Raw genomic sequence first — 22,612 nt, 5'->3', positions numbered from 1 at the left:
CCTCTCTCCTCTCCCCTCTCTCTTCCCTCTCTCCTCTCCCCTCTCTCCTCTCTCTTCTCTCCTCTCTCTTCTCTCCTCTCCCCTCTCCCCTCTCTCTTCTCTCTTCTCTCCTCTCCCCTCTCTCCTCTCTCTTCCCTCTCTCCTCTCTCTTCCCTCTCTCCTCTCTCTTCTCTCTCCTCTCCCCTCTCTCCTCTCTCTTCCCTCTCTCCTCTCTCTTCCCTCTCTCCTCTCTCTTCCCTCTCTCCTCTCTCTTCTCTCTCCTCTCCCCTCTCCCCTCTCTCCTCTCTCTTCCCTCTCTCCTCTCTCTTCTCTCTCCTCTCCCCTCTCTCCTCTCTCTTCCCTCTCTCCTCTCTCTTCCCTCTCTCCTCTCTCTTCTCTCTCCTCTCCCCTCTCTCCTCTCTCCTCTCTGTGTGCCAGTGGGAATCCCGGCTGTGACGACAGAAGCTGATGCTGCAGTAAAGTCCTGACTCTGCTGCTGAGGCTTTGATTCGGATGCTGTGGCGCCCTTGATGTGTCAAACAATTAACAGAAAGCTGCAGAGAGAGATAGAGGGGGCGGAGCCAGTGGGGAAAAGATGGAGGATCTTCAGATTATATTCTGGATCGAGTCTTTTCCCGTCTTTTCTGGGGCAAAGGCGACGCTCCATGATATTTAGTTTCTTGCCAGAGTTTGCTTTGATTTTGATCTTTTCTTCCCAAATATGAAACATGTGTTCAGCCTCTCCCTTCCTCAGCTGTGACCTCCCGTCATGCTGCGTTACGAGGACCAAATCTCCCGAGTGGAAACGTCAGCACAACATTAGCAGCTGACCTTCTCTCCTCACACGTGCAGATATGCAGAGACTCGGCCAAGCACGAGGAAATGTTGCAGCGTGCATGTTGTATTTAAAAAACAAACATTTAGGCAGAGCAAGGAAACAAGGTGCATTAATGCCGTCACTCTGAGGTATGTCTGTGGCTGTCTATGTCTGCATCATCTATGAACATCTGTTGTGACTTTGTGCTATTTAAACATCTGCAGAGGATCTTAGACACTGAGAGTATTATGTGCTCTCTGCACACACACACACACACACACACACACACACACACACACACACAGTCCAGTATACAAGCCACAGTGACACTGATGCAGCCAGCACCACTGCAGGTACATCATGCTGCAGCTACAGCTTTAAAATACACTTAGTATTACATTCACTTCCCTCAGGGAGACGTGTGGCTAAAGAATTATCGAATCTTGCCTCCTGCTGGTAATTGAAGACATGACAGTTCAAACTGCAGACATTTGAATCATCTGCTGTCTGTGCAGATATTATAATGCTCTGTGTTGCAGGTATAAAACATGCAGGACTGTGAGGTCGAGAGGAAGTCAGTGAGTTTTTATCGTCTGCCGTCTGGTTGGAGGAAAAGTCACTTTAGCAGCTGTTTAGCTGGTGTTAAAGCCTTGTGTGTGTGTGTGTGTGTGTGTGTGTGTGTGTGTGTGTGTGTGTGTGTGTGTGTGTACCTGTGTGCAATCTAAACAACTGTCATGGTGTAAAGAAAAAGCATTGTGAGCATGTCTTGACTGTGTTTATCAGAGTGTGAGAAAGAGCAGCGCTGGTGTTGACTAATTGCTAACCTGCTCATTAACGTGTGTGTGTGTGTGTGTGTGTGTGTGTGTGTGTGTCAGGATCATTATCCCCAGTAGTTGAATTCACTGAGCCAGTTAATCTTGCTCACACGTCCTTGTTGTCAGAGAGGAAATGAATCCAGACACCGTCAGTGATTTAGTTCAAACCTCAGAGAGGAGAAATCCTGGATTTGTACACAATGTGTCAGAAATAAATTAGGTTAAATCAACATGTGGAGACGGAGCTGCTGTGGCTGTGCTCACAGAAACACTGTGATTCTGCTAAAGCTACACACACACACACACACACACACTAACAGAGCCGCACAGACACGATTAAATCCCTTCTATCAGTCTAACACACATGTCGGTCTGTACACCACTTTGGTTTAGACTTAAATATCTCAACAACTGATGGACGTGTTGCTGTGAACATGTGTACAGATACTCATGTTACCCAGACAGTCATCGTCCCCTCGGGATTGATTAACTTTGATTAATGCTTATTACCAATTGGTTGTTTTCACCTTGTGAGTGTGCTGTCACAAAACTTGACAGGTGTGTAGTTGAGATCAAAATGAAGGCTGCGTTTAAAGATGGTAGAATGGCCAGTGGTAAATGAACTCTTGTATAGTGCCTTCCTAGTGACCACTACGAGTCACATTCACACACAGTCACACACACATTCACACACTGGTGACCAAGGCTCCCGTACAAGCTGCCACTGATGGCACAGCCAATGGGGGCAATATGGGGTTCAGTATCTTGCCCAAGGACACTCCTACCTGCAGGCTGGAGGAGCCGGGGATCGAACCGCTGATTGACTTGACCGACTTGCTCCACTTCCTGAACCTGAGCTGGTTTGAGCCAGGTGGCTGAAGGTAGGGAGGCAGTAGGTACAGTAAGGGGCCACTCTCCTCCCACTTTACGCCCCTGGCTCACCACACGTTACAGGTGTGTAGTTGAGATCACAAAGTCAAGTTCAAACTTTGATGTTCATTTCCTGTGTGAAACCAAAAGTCACTGGAGTTATTTTTATAACAGAGCAGTGTGCTATTATTTGTAGTGACGTTTGTCACATGATGTACGTCGTGTGACGTTACATGAAGTTAGAAACAACCATGCTCATGTTTTCTGCTTTTGTTGTCTAAACTTCAGGGATTAGATGCAAATTCACGGTGTTTTACCTGCGTCATAAGTTTATTTTGAAAGAGACTGTGAAAACACAAGAGTGTTTTAAAAGACATGACGCGTGTAACAAGCGTAATGTGACACTGATGAGTTGGGACGAGACGGCTTTGGGTCAAAATATGAAGTTTTCCAATCCATCATTTTATGAGCACACGTCCTGCCAGCCTCAGCTGCACCTTGTGTTGAGTTAGTGAGACGAACCAAAATGAACCTGGTAAACATCAGCATGTTGTTGTGAACATGTCAGCATGCTGATGGTAGCATTTAGCCTTAGTGCAGCCTCACAGAGCTGTGAGCGTGGCCGCAGACTGTGCCCCGTGTTTTTTCTTTTTTAATTGAAGCTTTATTTATATAAAATATTTATAATTAATAATATATTTATAATAAACTTCACTTAACAACCTGGCCCCCACCTACCTCACAGACCTGCTCCACCACTACACCACCACCACCACCACCACCACCAAATCCCTAACCCTAACCATCAAATCTCTCCTAAAAACCCACCTTTTTAAATTGGCTTTTAATCTGTAAACTAAATATGTCTAATTTTCTGTTCTATCCTATCCCATCATATTCTATCTCTCCCTGATCTTTTACATTGTTTCTGTATTCTAATTGTGTTATTATTCTATATTGTTTTGTATTTTAAACTGTTATTATTTTTATGTAAACGTCTTTGAGCACTTGTAAAAGCGCGTTATAAATAAAATTTATTATCATTATTATTATTATTATTTAAGGAGGAACAACTTGTTGAGAAACAGAGGTGTGACACAGACGATCCATTTGACCTGCAACAGGTGAAACAAACTTTCAGCTGTCTGTAAGACTGTTTAACACACTGTATATACGCCCGAGGGCTTTTAGCATCACACTGACACAGTGCACCCTGTTTGTTGTTTGTGTTAGCTCCACATTGTCCTGAAGGAAAACACATTCAGGATCTGAGTCAGTTTATACTAACAAGAAGCACCAGGTTTGATCAATATGTTATTTTGATCATAATAAACTGAATCCAGTCATTTTTAGTGGAATATTCCTTTAAATGAGCACACACACACACACACACACACACACACACACACACACACACACACACACATAGTTGTTGTTGTTTATGTGTAAAAGACAGAGGGTCCAGTGAAGCAGCTGCATCCTGAGGCTCACGACCAGGAGTGCATTATCAGACAGAGCCCCTGGGCACAGACACACAGAAGCCTGTGAGTGTTGGCCGTGTTTAAAAGCTCAGAATGAAACCACGACTTTTATATCTTATGTTTTAAACCTGTATCTATGAACCAGTTGTTCTGCAGTGCAAGCTGTGGACACAAGTGAGACAGTAACTGGTGGGTGATGAGAGAAAGAGTGAAAGGACCAGATAGTCAGGTCTCATTCTTCAGGCCTCCCTCCCTCCCTCCTCACGCCCTCCTCCTCCTCCTCCTCCTCCTCCTCCTCCTCCTCCTCCTCCTCACGCCCTCCTCTTCCTCCTCCTCCTCCTCCTCCTCCTCCTCCTCCTCCCTCTGTCACTCCACTTTCCCCCATTACTGTGACTCGGCTCCTGCCTGACAACAGGCAGTGTCCCTCCTGTGAGCAGAGGGCATGTGGAAGAGAAAGCTGCGGATCAGCAGGACTAGATCCTTACCCAGGACCAGCACGGCTCTGTAAGTCCAGGGTGAACCTCACTTATAGTAAAGTGTGTTTGTGTGAGGACGCAGTCACAGGGTGTGTGTGTGTGTGTGTGTGTGTGTGTGCAGGAGGGGAGGTGATGTGTTGTCAGAAAGGACAGAGCTGTTTGATTTTAGCGTCTTTAAAAACGTCCATAAACAAGTTTGTGCGCCCCAGCAGTGTCTGGGTTTTACAGATGCTCTGACACCATTTGCTTCTTCCTGACTGTGACACCTGAACTTCTGTAGGAGCTGATATCAAGAACAGATGTGATGTCACAGCGTTGGCTCGGTTTCAACTGAAACACAAGTACAGAGACTGAACGCCACAAAATGACCACATGGCCGGCGTCTTGCTGAAGTTACACTGTTAACCAGAAATCAATTTTTCTTGCTGCTTTAAGAAAGTAGTTGCTCGTGGCTGCACAGTGCGACCAGGCTGCCATTTTAAAGCAGTGAAGAAGAAAACATTTCTGCTTTATTTGGGCATTGAATGACTTTTAAGTTTATTAAGAGATCTTGTATCAAACACGTTCTCACTTCAACCTCGTTACATATCGATGTTTGGTCATTGGCTCTCCATGTCCAGATGCACTTCTGTTTTCACAGGAAATTTACCGTTTACATTCAGGCTCTTTCAAAATAAAAGCACTACGTCGATACAACACCGCGAACGCAGGTGGTTGGGTTTTGGAAGAAAGAACAAGGTTTGGCTTTAGAATCTTACGGGACGTAAACACCTCTCTCCTGAGTGAAAGTCAGTGTTTGTTGGACCCATCCACCCATCACCCCTGCTGCCCGCCCTACTGGGACTTTCGCCGCCTTAACTTTTGTTCTTGTCCTGCTGCGTTTCCCCCGACGCAGCCGAGTGCCGTCAAACTCTTAACAGCGACTAACGTTAAACGATGGCTTTTTTCGTCAGTATCTGATGCTGCAAGTCACTGCCCAAGCACCAGTTTTCGGCGACTTCGGAGTGAGACATGGTATCAGAACAGTGCATAGACTCATGTACTCAGCGATATCTGATCCAGCATCGTAGACAGTAGCGGAGTCTTTTCCAACACCACTGTTGGTTTCAAAACAACTCCAGTGGGTTTTTTAGTTGTTGCATCTGTGCGTTAAACTTTGTCCTGCAAAACAAAATGAAAAATTGTATTTGTTTGAAACCACTTCCTCAAAGACACCTGACATAAAGGGTTTAAGAGTTGTAACTAATGACTGATAATTGATTAACTCATGCTCAACAGGTCAGTTATGAGTCATTGATAAGGAAACTTAATGGTTAAGGGTCCCAGGTTTCCCACCCTCAATAAAACCCTGTAAATGTAACGCTGTGGTAACACGTCTACTGTCACGTGTTCACAGCTTCACAAAGGGCAACACTTGGAAATAATCTTTAGTTCACATTCAGACTCAGTTCAATAGAATTATTTAAGCTGTCTGTGTTTTCATTTAACGTGTCTTAAATTACAGAATTAGCCAAAAATGACCCAGACATCACAGACCACATGTTGATAAAAAAATATATAGTTATGCATAATTCCTAAAATAATGATACGACTGAATCATAAGTTCAACTTGAGTGTGTCTTGGTGTTATTGACATGATGGCAAAACATGTGTTTGCCACAAAGTGCTTTTGACATGAAACTCACCAGATTGATCAGTAAATCAGACACTGATGGTGCATCTGGCAGAAATATTTCAAATGGGGCACATTATTGTAAAAACACTGTATTAACTGGGCTGTAGAGTATAGTTATGATTATTGATGAAGCCATTAGTTTGAACATAGTCGCTCTTTATGAAGAGACTTTGTCACTGAGCTGCTCTGATCACATTGCACATTATTTAAGAAGAAGGTTTTGGCTTTACGTGCATCGTGTGATGATCAACCAGTAAAGTGAAAACCAGTTGGCTGTCGTCTCAGTTCAGACCCATGTGACCTATGACACATCTCTGTCTTCCTGTTTCACTACAAGTGTGTATCTGCAGGGCTGAAGAGGATCAGCTCAGGTGGTTCTTACCTGTTTATCACTTCCAATGTTTTCAAGGCTTTTTGTGTCAAAACAATCAAAACCTACAAAGATTAAATGGAGCAGCTGACGGAGCGTCAGAGGGCGTGGTCAGACAATATTAGGTGGGTCAACAGGCTGCAGGCCGAAGAGCTTCCAGCTGTTGGGTGTGAACTGGTGATAAATCACTGCACAGGGATCAGTGATGGAATGCAGCCAGGTACATTTACTCAGGTGTTGTATTTAAGTACACACTGGAGGTATGTGTACTGGGGAGGGGGGTGTGACATGGCTCTAAAATAATATCACGATATTTTGACGACACCAACTCGTGTGTGTGAGAGAGGATGTTTGCCACCCTACATGAGTCTTTGCCTTCATGATCGTGCTAGCTGCCCTCATGTTGTCAAATATACTGTAGGCACGACCCCTGAATTAATTCATTTTTTTAAAAGGTAAATATAAAATTATTAATACAATGAATGTTAAAAATAATTAATTAACTTAAATCACGAAATTTAAATAAATGTTTTTTTAAATATATTTTTTATTTTAAATAAAATGGAAAAAGATGGCGGTCAATAGTGAAGCAGGAGACTCTGTATGAGTGAGAGGGCTCATTTCTCTGTAGAGTTTGACTTTTGTTTTCTGCACCATGTCACATCATTGCTGTGTTTGCTGTTGTGTTCTCCAAAGGCCACGACACTCCAGGCAGCGTTTTCCTCCAGAGAACGTCTTGTACATTATTAAGCTTTAGCTCCCCGAAGCCACACGACGTGTTGTAACGTCCACATTGATTCAGGTCAAGCTGTCGATCTCCAGCACTGCCTTCACACCTCCTGAAGGTCTGACACAATATCTGTGTTGTTTGTGGCCTGAAGGAACTGATGATCTAATAACTCTCAGAGAAATGGAACAAAAATGTCTCTTCAGGTGCTGGAGCGCACATGATATTATTACACAACAGATTATAAGATACAGGATATATAAAGGGTAAGGCTCTGTATTTTTCTTACTGTCAGTAAACCCAATGAGGAGACTGAAGCTAACAGTGAATGTTTTTGCTGACAAGTTCTCTGTGTGTGTCAGAGCCTGATGTGTCCTCTTCCCCTGCGCCATAGAGCTTCTAATCCTGGCTTCATATGAGCGGAGGGAATGTCCGCTAGCTGCTAGGCTAATTTATACAATGTAAAATGCCATAGGCTTGTGCTAATAATGTTAGCATGCTGTATTTGTTTGGGAAATGTGTCCAGATAAAGACATCTAAAGAAAATGACCCCTGAGATTTATCTTCTGACCCTTTGAGGGGTCCCGACACCCAGGTTGAGAATACTAGCGCTAAAGCACCAGTTGAGGATCAATCCACCACTGAAAGTAGTCCACAACAAAAGGACTGTTCCCTCCTGTGTGAGTTGAGTTTAACAGCCTGCACTAAGATGGTGACCACGACCCCTGCTAAACACCAGCACTGTCACTGTGAGCATGTTAGCATGCTAATGCTAGCATTTAGCTCGAAGCACTGCTGTGTCTGAGCGCAGCCTCACAGAGCAGCTGACAAAGCTGCATAACTGCATGCTTTCATCATAATTATTTAATTACACTATCTCAAAATCAGACAACAAGCTTTCTCATATTTTAACAGCTTCATCAGACTTAAAGTGAATGACACTATGTGGCAGTTATGATATGATCAGCTGATGTATGTCACAGTTCTGCATCACAGTGTGCAGTCACGTTGTCTTCCATCCTGTGGAGACTGTGTGGTGCCGAGTGCTGAGCTATGTGAGACTGTAGTTTAACAGCATTGTTCCTGAGGCTACGACCACGAGGCAGCACTTATAGTTTTGTGATTGTTTTGCGTCTTTCTTTAGTCTTTATTCATCTTTCTGTGGTTTTGTGTCTCTCTGAGGTGGATCTTTGTCCCTTTGTGGTTGTTTTGCTCATCGTGGTCTTTTCTCTGTCTCTTGGTGTTGAGTCTTGTCCTGGTTGGTCATTTCAGGGACACTTTGGGTCCTGGTCCTGTGCACAGTAAATCATCCACGGCTTGAGCCGCTTGTAACAGTTGAAAAATAAACTTTTCCTTTTAGCTCCAGGCTACAGCTGCAATATATTCTTTATTATGAGCACAGAAATGATGTAATTACATTGATGGAGTAGTGTGTGTGTTTATTGCTCAGTTCCAGGTTATGTAATTGAGCCGTTCCCCCTCCAGCCTAACAGCCTCCTCTTTCTTCTTCTCTTCTCTTCCAGGGCTGAAAAAACAGAAGTATTAAGTGAAGACCTACTACAGGTACTAATCAATCAAGTGTGTGTGTGTGTGTGTGTGTGTGTGTGTGTGTGTGTGTGTGTGCTGTTTGTGAATGATGTTTGCTGCCTCTCACAGGAAAAGAATCATCATGTGTGCAAAGTATTCAGTGTGCATGAAATGACTTCTTCAAATGGATTTCTGAGCTGCCTTCAGGAGACGCTAACGAACGCTGAAATTGAACCTCTTTTGGAGACAAAAGGCTGAACGTCCCCACTGATTGACTCGGGGTGCAGCACTGTAATTGATCTGATTAATGCCGCCCTCAGTGGCGGCGACATCGGTTCCACTGAGTTGGTTTAATAATGAAATGAGAGACAGGTGATGGTGTCGTTTAAGTGTCAGCGGCTGAGGAGAAGCTTGTTTTGATGGCTGACAAACAGCTGCAGACGCTGCGTTCTTGGAGGCTGTGAGTGTCTGCATGTGCACGTCTGTAACTGCTGATGGGGACGTCCTGAAACTGACGTAATCTGTGCGTTGTCTGTTTGTGTCTCAGGTGGAGAAGCGTCTGGAGCTGGTCAAGCAGGTTTCCCACAGCACACACAAGAAGTTGACCGCCTGTCTGCAGGGTCAGCAGGGCGTGGACGTGGACAAGAAGTCTGTCAGGTCTCCCTCGGTGAGATGAAACAACACTTCAGTATTAGGAACAGAGTGTGTGAGCAGAGGAAGAGTGAGAACGACAAGCTCGATTACAGAAAATGTGATCTTCATTACAAAGTATCTCCTTCATCACAATTAACCACAAACAAAGTGATGATATCAAAGTGTGAGAGAGGGAATGAGAGGATGGACTTTTCCTTCAGGTCTGTGTCTGTGTGAGCAGCAGCAACACGTCTGTTTGTATTTGTGTGTGTGTGACTCATTTAATTTGTTTCTCCAGTGTTGAATGACACATTGAGCCGAGCGGCTGATTGATCGATTGTTTGTGTGTTTGTGTGCAGAAGAAGCTTCCTCTAACAACACTAGCACAATGTATGGTGGAGGGGGCGGCTGTGCTCGGAGACGAGTCTCTATTAGGGTGAGTGCACAGTCACACACAGTCATTTAAATGATCTTTGATTCTCTGAAACATTGGCAGCGTATTATTTCTAAAAGCATCGACATGGAGGAAACGTCTCTGTCAGCCACACCTGATTTTACATTCACACTCAGAAACACAGTCAGATGAGAACAAACATTATCCTCGACTGTGAAATGTGAACTACTTATTGCTTTTAACCAGGAAAGCGTCTGCACACGGTGGTCCTGAGAGTTCAGCACACTGCAGCTGTGCATGCCCACCATCACAGACACCAAAAGCCCCATTTCCACTGAGCAGTTCAGTTCAGTCCAGTTCAGTTCAGTTCAGTTCAGTTCAGTTCAGTCCAGTCCAGTTCATTGTCTCTGTCTCCACAGTGAAAGTTGTGGATGGTCCCAACAGAAGCGTTCCTTAGCGTCCCCATGTTTGGTCCCCCCTCTGTTGGGGTACCTAGCACACAGATCTGGTACTAAAAGGTGGAGCTAGAAACCCTGCAGTCTGATTGGTCAGTAGAGGACGGTCACTCTGGTTTTATGTAACCTCTGTTCATACATCAGTAAACTACAACTATAAAATGAAAGAGAAAAAAATAACTTCATTCACTGGGCCGACTGCCGGCAACTTTTAAGGTGGAACGTTAACTTGTAATGTTACTCAATGCATGAGTTGATGACGTGAATCCATCAGCACACCTTAAATTTCACTGTGACAACTTTGACCATCACTTTAGTTTTTATATGACACACACTTTTAGTAATGACTTTAAAAATATAGATTAATTTGGAGCGGATTATGTGAAGGTCATATATTCTAATCCTCACTTCCTGTGGGCTACAGCAACACTAAACCCCTGAGCTTGCCTGAGAAGGACTAAATGCACAAAGCTGCTATTTTTAAATATCCCATGGAGAGAGACTCTCACTGCAGCCTCCTAAAGCCAGAGGTGAGTAGAGTCACTTGTTTGGGAGGGAGAAGTGGGGTCGAGACGTCACTGCTACCTGCATGAGCACAGGCGGCCTGGCCTTTGGACCTGCGCTGGAGAGGGTCCATCTCTGGTGCAGCTTGGCGAGGCACGCTGCATCTAAAGTCATAATGGAAATACAAATGGGCTTGATGTGGCTCGACTCAGTGTGGTTAAAGGTTAGAGTGGAAAAGGCCCACTAGGAGAGCTAGCAGTAGATGCACTCTTCCTTCTGCACAGTGATACGGTTGAAGGGTGTTGTTCGGTAGAAAGAAAATAGTTCCTACATGAAACTGCTCACAACAAGGTCTGTGATTATCTTGAGTAACCAGGTCATGATTTCTGCAAAGAGACCTTGATGTTGAGTTTTTGGCTCTTTGAGCTCCACAAGCTGAGTGACATCTAGTTCTGTTATCCTGGAGAGCAGGCAGACATCTGTACGGCTGATATCTGCAACACTCTGCAGCTCACACCAAAACTATCAAATAGCACTTGAGGTAAGATTTGATGTTGGTGTTAACGGTCCCTTTTAATTGCAGTGTTTTCTTGTGAACTCTCTGGGCCACCGTATCTTCAAGATTACACTTTTTTTTTCCAAGAGCTCAGTTAACGTCTGGATGACAATAAAATAAAGCAGATATTTTTAAACTCTTTCCAAACACAGCAGCTTGTACAGATGAAATCATGAAATCATGTTACTGTGTTTTTTTTATTTCAGACGACTGACAGAGAGAAAAATGCAGGAAAGAAAAATGTTATAGTTTAATATGCACATATTGATGTGTGTGTTTATGCCCCCACACAGAGTTTCACTGTGTTACATCACCTCCCTGCATTAATTCATACACCACATGTACTGTATAGGCTCTCTGCTGTTTACTGCAGAGTTTTGAAAGAAATTCAGGATTCCCAAAAAGACAGTGTGTTATTGAGGAGCAGTGTCGTAGAGACGACCTCAGAGACCTACATGTCACAGTGTGACGCACGCCTTCTGTTTGATCGTCCTCCTCACTGTTCACTGATGTTTCCTGTTGTCTGCTGCAGGAAGATGCTGAAGCTCTGTGGCGAGACGCAGGACAAACTCGCTCACGAGCTCATCTTGTTCGAGCTCACCATCGAGAGAGATGTCGTCGAGCCTCTGTACGACCTCGCTGAGGTACGAAGGCCACACAAATTATAAGACATTATAATGCTTCATTAGAAAAATACTTCAGGCTCCTTTTTTTGTTATTAGTTTTCCTTTTAGTTTTTTATAAACTTTTTCAATAGTATTGATTAAAATATTATCATTATTTAAAACTAATTTATAAATCAAAATTAATAAAATCCAAGACAACACATCACAGGTAACACAACAAAAGAACAAGTAGCTACTGCAAGAAGAAAATTGAGTGTAAATAAAATAATCTTTTCATATAAAACACTACTGTAGGAATATTTACTGTTGGTGATGTTTCCATAAAAGGAAAAACAAAGCAAACTGTCTGCTTCATTATTATGTAGGCCTGTCATCTAACTGTCATCCATTTTCTGAATACTTCACTGTTTTATAGTAATTACTGAGTATATTTACCGTGTTTTTTGTTTTTCACTTTATGCTCTTTTATGTTTTAATCCATAGAAATGTATGTTTTATAAAATATTAATACAATAAAATAAAATAAATGTTTTAAATGTATATTATATTATATCATTAAAGTCTGAGGCTGAGTGTGCACTCCTCCTCAGCATATTAAGACACAATAATGACTTGTTCCTCTTTTCACCTAATAGCCTTCAGAGTGTTTTGGGAATGATGTTTACTTGTAGGCCAACATGGACTTTGGCGTCGCCCTGGTACATTTCAGCTCAGGCTCTCTGGTGTTTCCACTAGATGAATAATCCATGCACACACATGTATTCATGTGTGTGCATGGCATGGTCAGACACATGCATCTCCATGTGTGTACCAGAGGACAGACTGTACATGATCACTCTGTAAACTAATCTGCATGAGACCCGGGAACAGAGCTGAACTAGCGCAGGTGCAAAGCCTCTGACAACACTGAGTCTGTTTCCTCTTTCACACCATCAAACAACCAGCTCTGTGCTTCTCGTCCTCTCAGGTGGAAATCCCAAATATCCAGAAACAAAGGAAACATTTAGCGAAGCTGGTCCTGGACATGGACTCGGCGCGCACACGGTGAGTCTGTGTGAGAGAGACTTGGCTGTGAAGTGAGACACTCCATCCCCTGTGAGCTGACTGGTCCTGTCGCTTCCCACTGAATGTCACTGGGATTTAATGTCACACGGTGAATGTGTGGAGTGTGAAAGCTTCACTTAATGCCAGTGTTGGCTGCGTCATTCTTTTTGCTTTAAGGTGTATCACGCTTTGATCACACACACAGTACTTGTTTGTTGGATCAGTTCAGTGTTGTTTGGTACGATGGTGTTTAGAAATTCTGTAAGAAAAAAATTATGAATATATATTCTGTGAATTTATCAGCACTCAGAGAAAGTGACTGTGCTGAGAACACACTGCTGAAACCACAGAGGAAAAGATGCAGGTGTTTAATTATAAAGAAAAGCTTTGGTCACATGATCTCACTTGTGCTTTTTCATGAAGGTATAAATATGAACTTTAGAGCTGTGATTCTTACGGTCCATGAGACACAAACAGATGCAGTGGAGAAAACACGTGGAGTTTAAACTCTTTAACAATCAGCTTTACAAATATTTTATGGTTAATTAAATGCATCAGTCGGATTTGTTGGATACACACAGTGTGTTTTGTTGAGTTACAATGAATGTATTTCACACATTTGTTATTGAGCTAAAGATGATTATACACACAGTTTATTGTGTCAGTGCTCATTTCCATTTATATGAAGGAATTATAATATATTCATGTACATTCACAGATATGAAACAGATGATACATACAGATGAACAATTATATTTTCAAATTGGAGCTGAATAAAATAAATATATCATTGAATAAATAAAAAGTGAAAAAAGATCCAATAAATGTTTTCATAATAAATTAAAGAGACAAAATAAATTAAAGAATAAGAACATCACAGGCTGGTTTAATGTCCACCTTTATTTGTCCACTTTCTTAACCTGAAACACTGGATGGACACACAGCTTCTGTTTGTCAATAACTTTATTAAACAGCTCACGATTTAGTGTGTCATGTTTTGATATTAACAAGGCATCAATAAAATACTCTGCTAGTCTTCCCTCATAGGACTGAGAATACTGATTAAATGTAAGAACAGCAGAAGAAAACAAGACTGTGGGGAACAAGGGAGCAACAGGTGGGTGTGTCAGTGTAAGGTACAGGGTACACTAAAGAGCAGTGTGTGAGGTCGTTGTGATGGGCACGTGCACACTGGATAGCATCAGCGTACATATTACTCATTACCCAGAGCAGCAGCTGCTAGCAGTTAGCAGCTAACTCAAGGAAGAAGAGCAGCAGCTGTAAGCAGTTAGCAACTAACTCAAGGAAGAAGAGCAGCAGCTGTTAGCAGTTAGCAGCTAACTCAAGTAAGAAGAGCAGCAGCTGTTAGCAGTTAGCAACTAACTCAAGGAAGAAGAGCAGCAGCTGTTAGCAGTTAGCAGCTAACTCAAGTAAGAAGAGCAGCAGCAGTTAGCAGTTAGCAGCTAACTCAAGGAAGAAGAGCAGCAGCTGTTAGCAGTTAGCAACTAACTCAAGGAAGAAGAGCAGCAGCTGTTAGCAGTTAGCAGCTAACTCAAGTAAGAAGAGCAGCAGCTGTTAGCAGTTAGCAGCTAACTCAAGGAAGAAGAACAGCAGCAGTTAGCAGCTAACTCAAGGAAGAAGAACAGCAGCTGTTGGCAGTTAGCAGCTAACTCAAGGAAGAAGAACAGCAGCTGTTAGCAGTTAGCAGCTAACTCAAGTAAGAAGAACAGCAGCTGTTAGCAGTTAGCAGCTAACTCAAGGAAGAAGAGCAGCAGCTGTTAGCAGTTAGCAGCTAACTCAAGGAAGAAGAACAGCAGCTGCTAGCAGTTAGCAGCTAACTCAAGGAAGAAGAGCAGCAGCTGTTAGCAGTTAGCAGCTAACTTAAGGAAGAAGAACAGCAGCCATAAATGTCTGCAAATTGGGAATTAATGACATTTTGGGAGCTTCTTAGTCTCGAACAGAGGACGAGATCAGACGCCATACAACAGAGACTTTAAATGGTTGTTTACTAAAAGACCACGCCAGGAGAGTTATAGATTATTACGTATAATGGATAATGAGGATGAGGATGAGGGTTCAGGGATGAAGGGATGAGGGTCATGGGATTTGGGATGGAAGGATGAGGGTAGAGGGATCTGGGATGAGAGTTCAGGGATGAGGGATGGTTGTAGGGACAGAGAAGAAAGGAAGGTGGAAGGTGGAGTCTTACGGCGGTCTGGTGTCGGCTGAAGGGAGAAGGGCGCAACAGAAACAGGAAGTTGAGACGGAGTGTGGGAGTCATCTGTTCGCCTGCTCTTCTGTAGATAGGGCCCCTGGTGGGGGGGTTGAGGCGTGCTCTTTGTTCCTGAACTTAGTCATAAACTTCATTCATTGTCACGTTTTACCATCGTTATTGTCTAGAACATGCTGGTGACGCAGATATGTCACACCTCTAATGACTCTGCGATGACTCCAGGCTGTGTCTACAGTAACACACTGGAGTGGCCTGTGTAAAAATGCAAAGGAGACTTAAAGAAGGGACTTAGTAGCAGCCCTGTAGCCTGATGGCTAAAGATACTTATTTGGTATAATTAATTTCTCCTCTCCTCCAAAATACCCAGTTGTTCCTCATATTGTTTTCCTTCACTGTATCTACATTTAAGTTCCAGCAGAAACCACTAACTATTTTATTGGTACCTGATTCATACAACAAGATGAAACTGTGTAATAAACGTCTTAGAGAAATCTCCACAGGGCTCCTTTAGCTAATTATCAAAGTGTGTTGAGGCTCGAAGCTGCAAAACTTTTCAGTGTTTAACAGGCTGATATCTTCAGACTTCAGACCTCAGGTGTGAAAACCTCTTAGTGACCTTGAACGGTTGGACTCATCATGTCAGTGCAAATTTCTCTCCCGTCCAATCAGAGGCTGTTTCTGGATCCCTGAAACATACAATCACCACACTGTTTGTGCTGATTCACTGTCACTTCACTGCCACTCTGAGCAGTGACATGGAGAGAAATGTGATTTCCTCTCTGCAGTCCAGTCAGTCTTTTTTTTTTTTAGTGACCCAAATCTGAGACAGTTTTTCCCATCATGCTTCTGTGTGCTGAGCTCCTCTGGCAGCACGACATATTATCTCCACCCAGAGACTCAACTCAGACAGAAAGTCAGACAGAGAGGGACGAGGAGACTTTGAATTAGAGGAGCAAACAGCTTAAGTTGAATGTCTGAGGATATGTACATAGTCAGCTGTTATCTGTGGACTCACACTGTCTTTAAAAAGAGGAACAGTTTGTTGTATTGTTCCCTCAGTGTTGAGTCACTCTGTTAGAGGAGCTGTCACACTCTGGTGTCGATGATTATCACTCTCTGAACAAAAGTCTGAAGCTGCTGAAGGCAAATAAAAAATGTCCTTGTTTAGTTTAACACGCTGCGTTCACAGCAGTGCAATGTAACTAAGTACTGTACTCAGTTACAGTGTTGAGGTACTTGTACCTTCCTTTTTGCTCCATTCTATGCTACTTTATACATCTGCAGTACTCCACTACCTTTGACTGACAGATTTAGTTACTTTGACCTTCCTGTCCAGTGAAGACCACGTATCTCCAGATGTGTTGATGTTGAGTATTTGTGATAAACTGAAGGACGAAGAGTTCCTTTATGTGCTGAGGAAACTCTCCTTCTTCTTCTTAAGCTCAATAAACTCTTTAAAAACTCTGTTGGATCAGCTAAAAGATACGTGGTTCTCACAGGACAGCCACACTACAAACATATGATGATCTAGACCATGATGCATTGCTGTAGATTAAACTACCCAACAGTATATTAAGAAGATAAAATATCTCAACCTTAAACATCTACAGCAGTAAAATGCAACAGACACATTAATCCAGAAAGGTTAGGAAAGGCAGCTTTATTTGTGTCGCCCATTTCATACACACGGTGATTCACAGTGTTTTACAGAGCAATAAAACATAATAAAAGATACAGAGACATTTTGTTTTTTTTCTGCAACTAAAGGCCCTGACACACCAAGCCGACGGTCGGCCGTCGTCCAAAGTCGGACCGTCGGTGAGCATCTGTCGCCCTAGTTTTTGCGGTGTGTCCCGCACCATCGGCACTTCGGCATTGGCGTCTTTTCGGCCGATTGAGCATGTTGGATCGGTGGCGGAGCTTGTCGGTGAGAAAGATCACTCTGATTGGCTGTTCAGGTTTTATTTATTTATTTCTGCCTGTAGTAAAACTGCCCGACAGACCCGCTGCTTCTTCCCACTTTAACCTGAATAACAAACCGGAGCTAGCTGGGAGCGGCTAGCGGAGCGGCTAGCGGAGCGTTAGCCGCAGCATGACCGGAGGGAAGCACAGCCAGTTAGCCTCCGCTAGTCTCTGAGCTAGCCCCGGCTCTCCGTTTGGATCCAACCGGAGCACCGAGCCCTGGTTTGTTATTCAGGTTAAAGTGGGAAGAAGCAGCGGGTTTATCGGGCAGCTGAGTGAAGTGGAGCCTGCGGAGGAAACACCGGGACCGTCTGGATGTAATAGTCCGTGGAGGTGCTGCGGTGCTCGGCTGCACAGATAGGAAACCCCTCGGCTGACAGGATGTACCACTCTCTCACTCCGCTCTCTCTCACGCAGGCGCAGAACGTACGTGCTACTTGGCCGTCGGATGAAGTCCGTGTAGTGTGTTCAAATGCAACTGACACAGGGCGACGTGAGGCGACATAGACGACGCAACAGTTGGCTTTCGTCACTGCTAGTTCTTTGATGTTGGTTTGGTGTGTCCGCACCTTAAGCTACCAGTGACATCTTGCCAACTAATGAGCTTTCTGGTTGACTAACGTTTGGTTGACTACCAGGGGGCAGCCTCAGGGTTCGTTGTTCATGAGGTTTTTACCGAGAGCTGAATTATCCTTAGGGGTCTCGGCCTCTCTCAATCAGAGGATCACCTTTAACAGATAAAAACACTCAACAAAACAGTTGCACATCACAGATCAGTGTTTCTCCCATGCTGTTTGGCAGCTAGCCTAATACCTGCTAATGTTTGCTCACATTTTGTCTCTGATAACTGAAGATCCAGACTCATTTTCCCTAAATCCTTCACACTGGAGCTTTAAATAAGGTTTTGAATGCAGGACTTAATGTTTTTATGTAAGTAAAGAATCTGAATCCTTCTTCAGTCAGTGTTAATATCAACCAAACATATTGATAAAACAATGTTTCTGTTTTGCTCTCAGGTATTATCAGTCCACCAAGTCTTCAGGACTTTCCAGTAACCTGCAGCCAACAGGAGCCAAGGCCGACCACCTCAGGGAAGAGATGGAGGAGGCAGCCAACCGCATGGAGATCTGTCGAGTCAGTGATCACCTCTACTCACTATCAGTTCACTTTTTCTCCATAGAGCTATAAATCAAGTGTTTTTATCATTTAGGTTTTTAGATTTCGTCTCTTTAACACGTTGTGGGTGCCAAAAAGACTTTTGCAAAGGGCACACCTGTGTGACCTCGCTCATAGCTCCCCCAGCAGGCCTCTTCTCCCCTCGAGATGCATTTCAGGAATCGAGACATCCTTTAAGATGGCGTGCTGAGATTGATTTCTGCGTCACAGGCAGAAGGACGGAGGAGAGAGGAGAAGAAGAGGCATAAAATACAGAAAAGAGAAGAGCCCCAGGTGTGGACAGAGCAGGGAGAGATGGAAAATATGTCATGCTGGTTCTCTCCAGGAGCAGCAGTGAGCTCAGCTGTGAGGCAATATGTTTTTATTCCACACTGCCTTCCTAGAAACTGTTGCCAGATATCTGTAGGTGTGGCCCATTTCACACACACTGCCATTAATCTTAAACACAACATGATGTTGCAACTGAATTTAAACTACACATGCACACATCAACTCTGAGCGACCCCGGGAAAGTCATTTCACCTGCAGGTAGCTCGACAGACAGATCAAACATTTATATGGCCGTAACCATAGTAATGTTCACTGGATTTGGATGTTCTGCAAAAACCATCGTCTGATATACAAGTGTACCAGTGTACCAGTGTACCAATGTACCACTGTACCACTGTACCACTGTACCAATGTACCACTGTACCACTGTACCACTGTACTAATGTACCAGTGTACCAGTGTACCACTGTACCAATGTACCAGTGTACCAGTGTACCACTGTACCGGTTTACCGGTGTACCGGTGTACTAGTGTACCAGTGTACCAGTGTACCAATGTACCAGTGTACCAGTGTACCACTGTACCGGTTTACCGGTGTACCAGTGTACCAATGTACCAGTGTACCAGTGTACCACTGTACCGGTTTACCGGTGTACCAGTGTACCAATGTACCAGTGTACCAGTGTACCACTGTACCGGTTTACCGGTGTACCGGTGTACTAGTGTACCAGTGTACCAGTGTACCAATGTACCAGTGTACCAGTGTACCACTGTACCGGTTTACCGGTGTACCAGTGTACCAATGTACCAGTGTACCAGTGTACCACTGTACCGGTTTACCGGTGTACCGGTGTACTAGTGTACCAGTGTACCAGTGTACCAATGTACCAATGTACCAGTGTACCAGTGTACCAGTGTACCAATGTACCAGTGTACCAGTGTACCACTGTACCGGTTTACCGGTGTACCGGTGTACTAGTGTACCAGTGTACCAGTGTACCAATGTACCAGTGTACCAGTGTACCACTGTACCGGTTTACCGGTGTACCAGTGTACTAGTGTACCAGTGTACCAGTGTACCAGTGTACCAGTGTACCACTGTACCAATGTACCACTGTACCACTGTACTAATGTACCAGTGTACCAATGTACCAGTGTACCACTGTACCAGTGTACCAATGTACCAATGTACCACTGTACCACTGTACTAATGTACCAGTGTACCAATGTACCAGTGTACCACTGTACCAGTGTACCAATGTACCAATGTACCAGTGTACCAGTCATTTTGTTTCATGTCCAGATGCAGACTTGATTCTTAAAGTAATCAGTTTAACTTCATTTTAGTTCTTTGTATGATGAATACACAGCATCATGTTTTGAGCCGGCCTTACCACAAATACACTGTCCTCCTTGAGGTGCAGCAACCAGTTTGACAGCAAGCCAAACTCCAACTCACAGAGACATCAGAGTCAGGATGTAGCATTAGAGCTCCTTTAATTATCACCGACTCAACTTTGTGAACACGGAATTTAATTGGCTTGGGTAGGACTTCCTGTTGATGGGACTTCCTGTTGATGGGACTTCCTGTTGGGAAGTCTGCGCAATTCAATAAATCGCCAAAGAGGGCACCAAAAAGAAGGAAATGCCTGAATGGCAGAACACTCCCTGCCTGGCCCATAGAGCCACACACAATTTATCCACTGCTCTTGTCCTCTCCGGGCAACAGAGGAATAACCTGGGAGATTGGTCTCAGGAAGGTCCTAGGGGTTCCATGATTGGTGGTCTTGAGCTCAACCTTGGGCACCTTCCCATCAGCACTTGGAAACACTGCAATGACCATTGTCATGGGCCACTCATTGCGTGACACTTGATCATCTTTCAGGAGGTTCACAAGGTCTCCTGCTTCCAAGTTGTGGTGGACAACGTTCCATTTTTGCCGACTCTGAAGTGTGGGGAGATCATCTCGTCTCCACCGTGTCCAAAATCTGTCGGCGAGTCTCTGCCCCTGCTTCCATGGTCTCCTGAGCAGATCTGTGTCTGTAAAATGACTCAGTGGAGGAGGTGCACCAGCCTTCTGTGTAAGCAGCATCGCAGGTGAGAGGATGACTGGTGAATCAGGATCGGTTGAGGTTGGGATGAGGGGTCTGGCATTTATGATAGCCGAGACTTCCGACATAAGGGTGCACAGTACCTCGTGGGTTAGGTGGATTTGCTCCTCTGACAACATGCAGTCAAGGATCCTACGAGCCACGCCAATTACTCTCTCCCAGGAACCCCCCCATGTGGGAGGAATGAGGGGGGTTGAACTCCCAGGTGCAGCCTTGTTCGCTCAAATACCTCTGGACTCTCAGGTCTGGCTCCTCTTTGTTAAATCCCAGCTCTTTTGAGGCTGCAACAAAGTTTGTGCCGCAATCTGACTGAAGACGTTTGGCAGGACCTCTGATGGCGGAGAAACGTCTCAGGGCGTCGATACAGCTTGAGGTATCCATAGATTCGATGACTTCTATGTGCACGGCTCTCGTGCTCACACAAGTGAACAGGACTGCCCAACGTTTACTGCATGCTTGACCTCCTCTCGTACGTCTGGCAGTAACCGACCATGGACCAAACACATCTAACCCCATGTGTGTGAAGGGAGGATCCACAGGTAAGTCTGCCATCTTTTCTGCCTCAGCTTCCCACTTCTCTAAGGATTGCAAAGTGAGGGTGAAGAGTGATGAATGCGAGAGCGATTGCCACAATACGACACTGCACCCTGGTTGCACCCTTTTGCACCCTTTTCAAGCAATTTCACTGTCGCAGATTCCAAAGTTGGAAAAAAAAATCATTCAGGTTTCGCTAAGTTGTGGCACGCTTCACTCGACCGTTTGGTGTAAGCATCATGCATCAAGCAGTGTGTTGTCGCGTTGCCCGTCTGTCCGTAACTTTGGCAGAAATGTTCACTTGGACTCAACAATGAACTGATTGAGGTTTGGTGGTCAAAGGTCAGAGGTCATCGTGACCTTGCATCTGTCTCATTCTTGTGAACATGTGAACACCTCAAGAGAGTTTCTTTAAACTTCTGTTTGTAAAACACAGACATGGATGTAAACTGTCACGGTGCAACTGGTGCATGGAGGCAAACAACTGTAGTTTTATCTTGATGCTCCGACAAAATCAAACATGTTTATTATTATCGTAAGATTTTAGTTTTAGTTCTTGCATTTAGTTCAGTTCTATGACCAAACAGGAAGCAGCTAACAGGGTGGACAGGAAACATGAAGGGGATTCCAGGGAGCCCCAAGAACGTGAGTAAGTCTCAGCTCTCTTGGAAAAGGAGGACAAACTTAATTCAGTGTGTATCTGATCCACCAACCAGCATTTCTTTTAGTGAGGAATTTTAATTTTGGAAACAGCTGGCCTCTCATTCCCACAGTCTCCTCCTGGTAGAATAGTGCGGCTAAACATTGGAGGCTAACAGTGGTTTATCTTTTTAGATTATATTGGTGCCGAATTGACAAGAATACTGTTGACATGTGACGTCTCTTATCTTATGTGATGTAAGGCATTGCTGATGTCGTGATTCTTTTAGGGACGTTGGTGTAATATTTGCCACCACCAGCAGCAGCAGCAGGATGGGAAACAATATCAAAAGGAATCTAGTTTTAGTCTTGCAAATAATGACCCTGCAAGATCCCCAGTCTTTGCAGAATCTTAGTGTGTGACTAAAGACTCAGACTGTCTTTGAGTCCTAAAGAAGTCTTTAAGAAGTCTTTTCAAGCTCTTCTAGTGTTTGGTGAACAGAACACAACAGACGCTTGGACTTGTCTCAGCAGGAAACTAACAGGTGTGACTAATAATGACTAATGGCTGACGTATTGCGGTAAGCGAGTTGTGTCATTTCCGGTGTTTCTGTGACAGCGTCTCTGTACTGCTCTGGTGAATTCTGCTAGCCTGTTTTCTCACTACAGTTGCTTTAACGTCTACTTCAAGTCTTAACCCACACTGGTTCTGTTTAAGCACTTATAGCTCTCCTCCTT

At 44.1% G+C, this 22,612-nt stretch overlaps 2 protein-coding genes across 7 annotated transcripts in view; both read left to right on the top strand.

Annotated features, from left to right (window-relative positions):
* The window catches only part of LOC126399424 (PH and SEC7 domain-containing protein 1-like), a 261,872-nt gene that overhangs the window by 112,948 nt on the left and 126,312 nt on the right, over positions 1–22,612 (top strand). The gene's annotated exons all lie outside the window — the stretch shown is intronic.
* LOC126399419 (rho GTPase-activating protein 44-like) overlaps positions 4,349–22,612 on the top strand; it is a 53,249-nt gene continuing 34,985 nt past the window's right edge. For 4 of the 5 annotated variants that reach the window (XM_050059351.1, XM_050059350.1, XM_050059348.1 and 1 more), the window contains exons 1-7: positions 4,349–4,466; positions 8,734–8,773; positions 9,285–9,404; positions 9,730–9,806; positions 11,812–11,923; positions 12,873–12,949; positions 18,161–18,278. In XM_050059351.1, coding sequence (XP_049915308.1) covers positions 4,405–4,466; positions 8,734–8,773; positions 9,285–9,404; positions 9,730–9,806; positions 11,812–11,923; positions 12,873–12,949; positions 18,161–18,278 — 606 coding nt within the window. In that variant the 5' untranslated portion in view covers positions 4,349–4,404. The remainder of the gene's footprint in view (positions 4,467–8,733; positions 8,774–9,284; positions 9,405–9,729; positions 9,807–11,811; positions 11,924–12,872; positions 12,950–18,160; positions 18,279–22,612) is intronic. The other variant, XM_050059349.1, reaches the window with a different exon arrangement.

This window comes from Epinephelus moara, chromosome 13, assembly GCF_006386435.1.
Source record: "Epinephelus moara isolate mb chromosome 13, YSFRI_EMoa_1.0, whole genome shotgun sequence".
Lineage (NCBI taxonomy): Eukaryota > Metazoa > Chordata > Actinopteri > Perciformes > Serranidae > Epinephelus > Epinephelus moara.
Note: the sequence above shows the minus strand (reverse complement) of the source record. Positions and strands in the feature narration are given on the sequence as shown.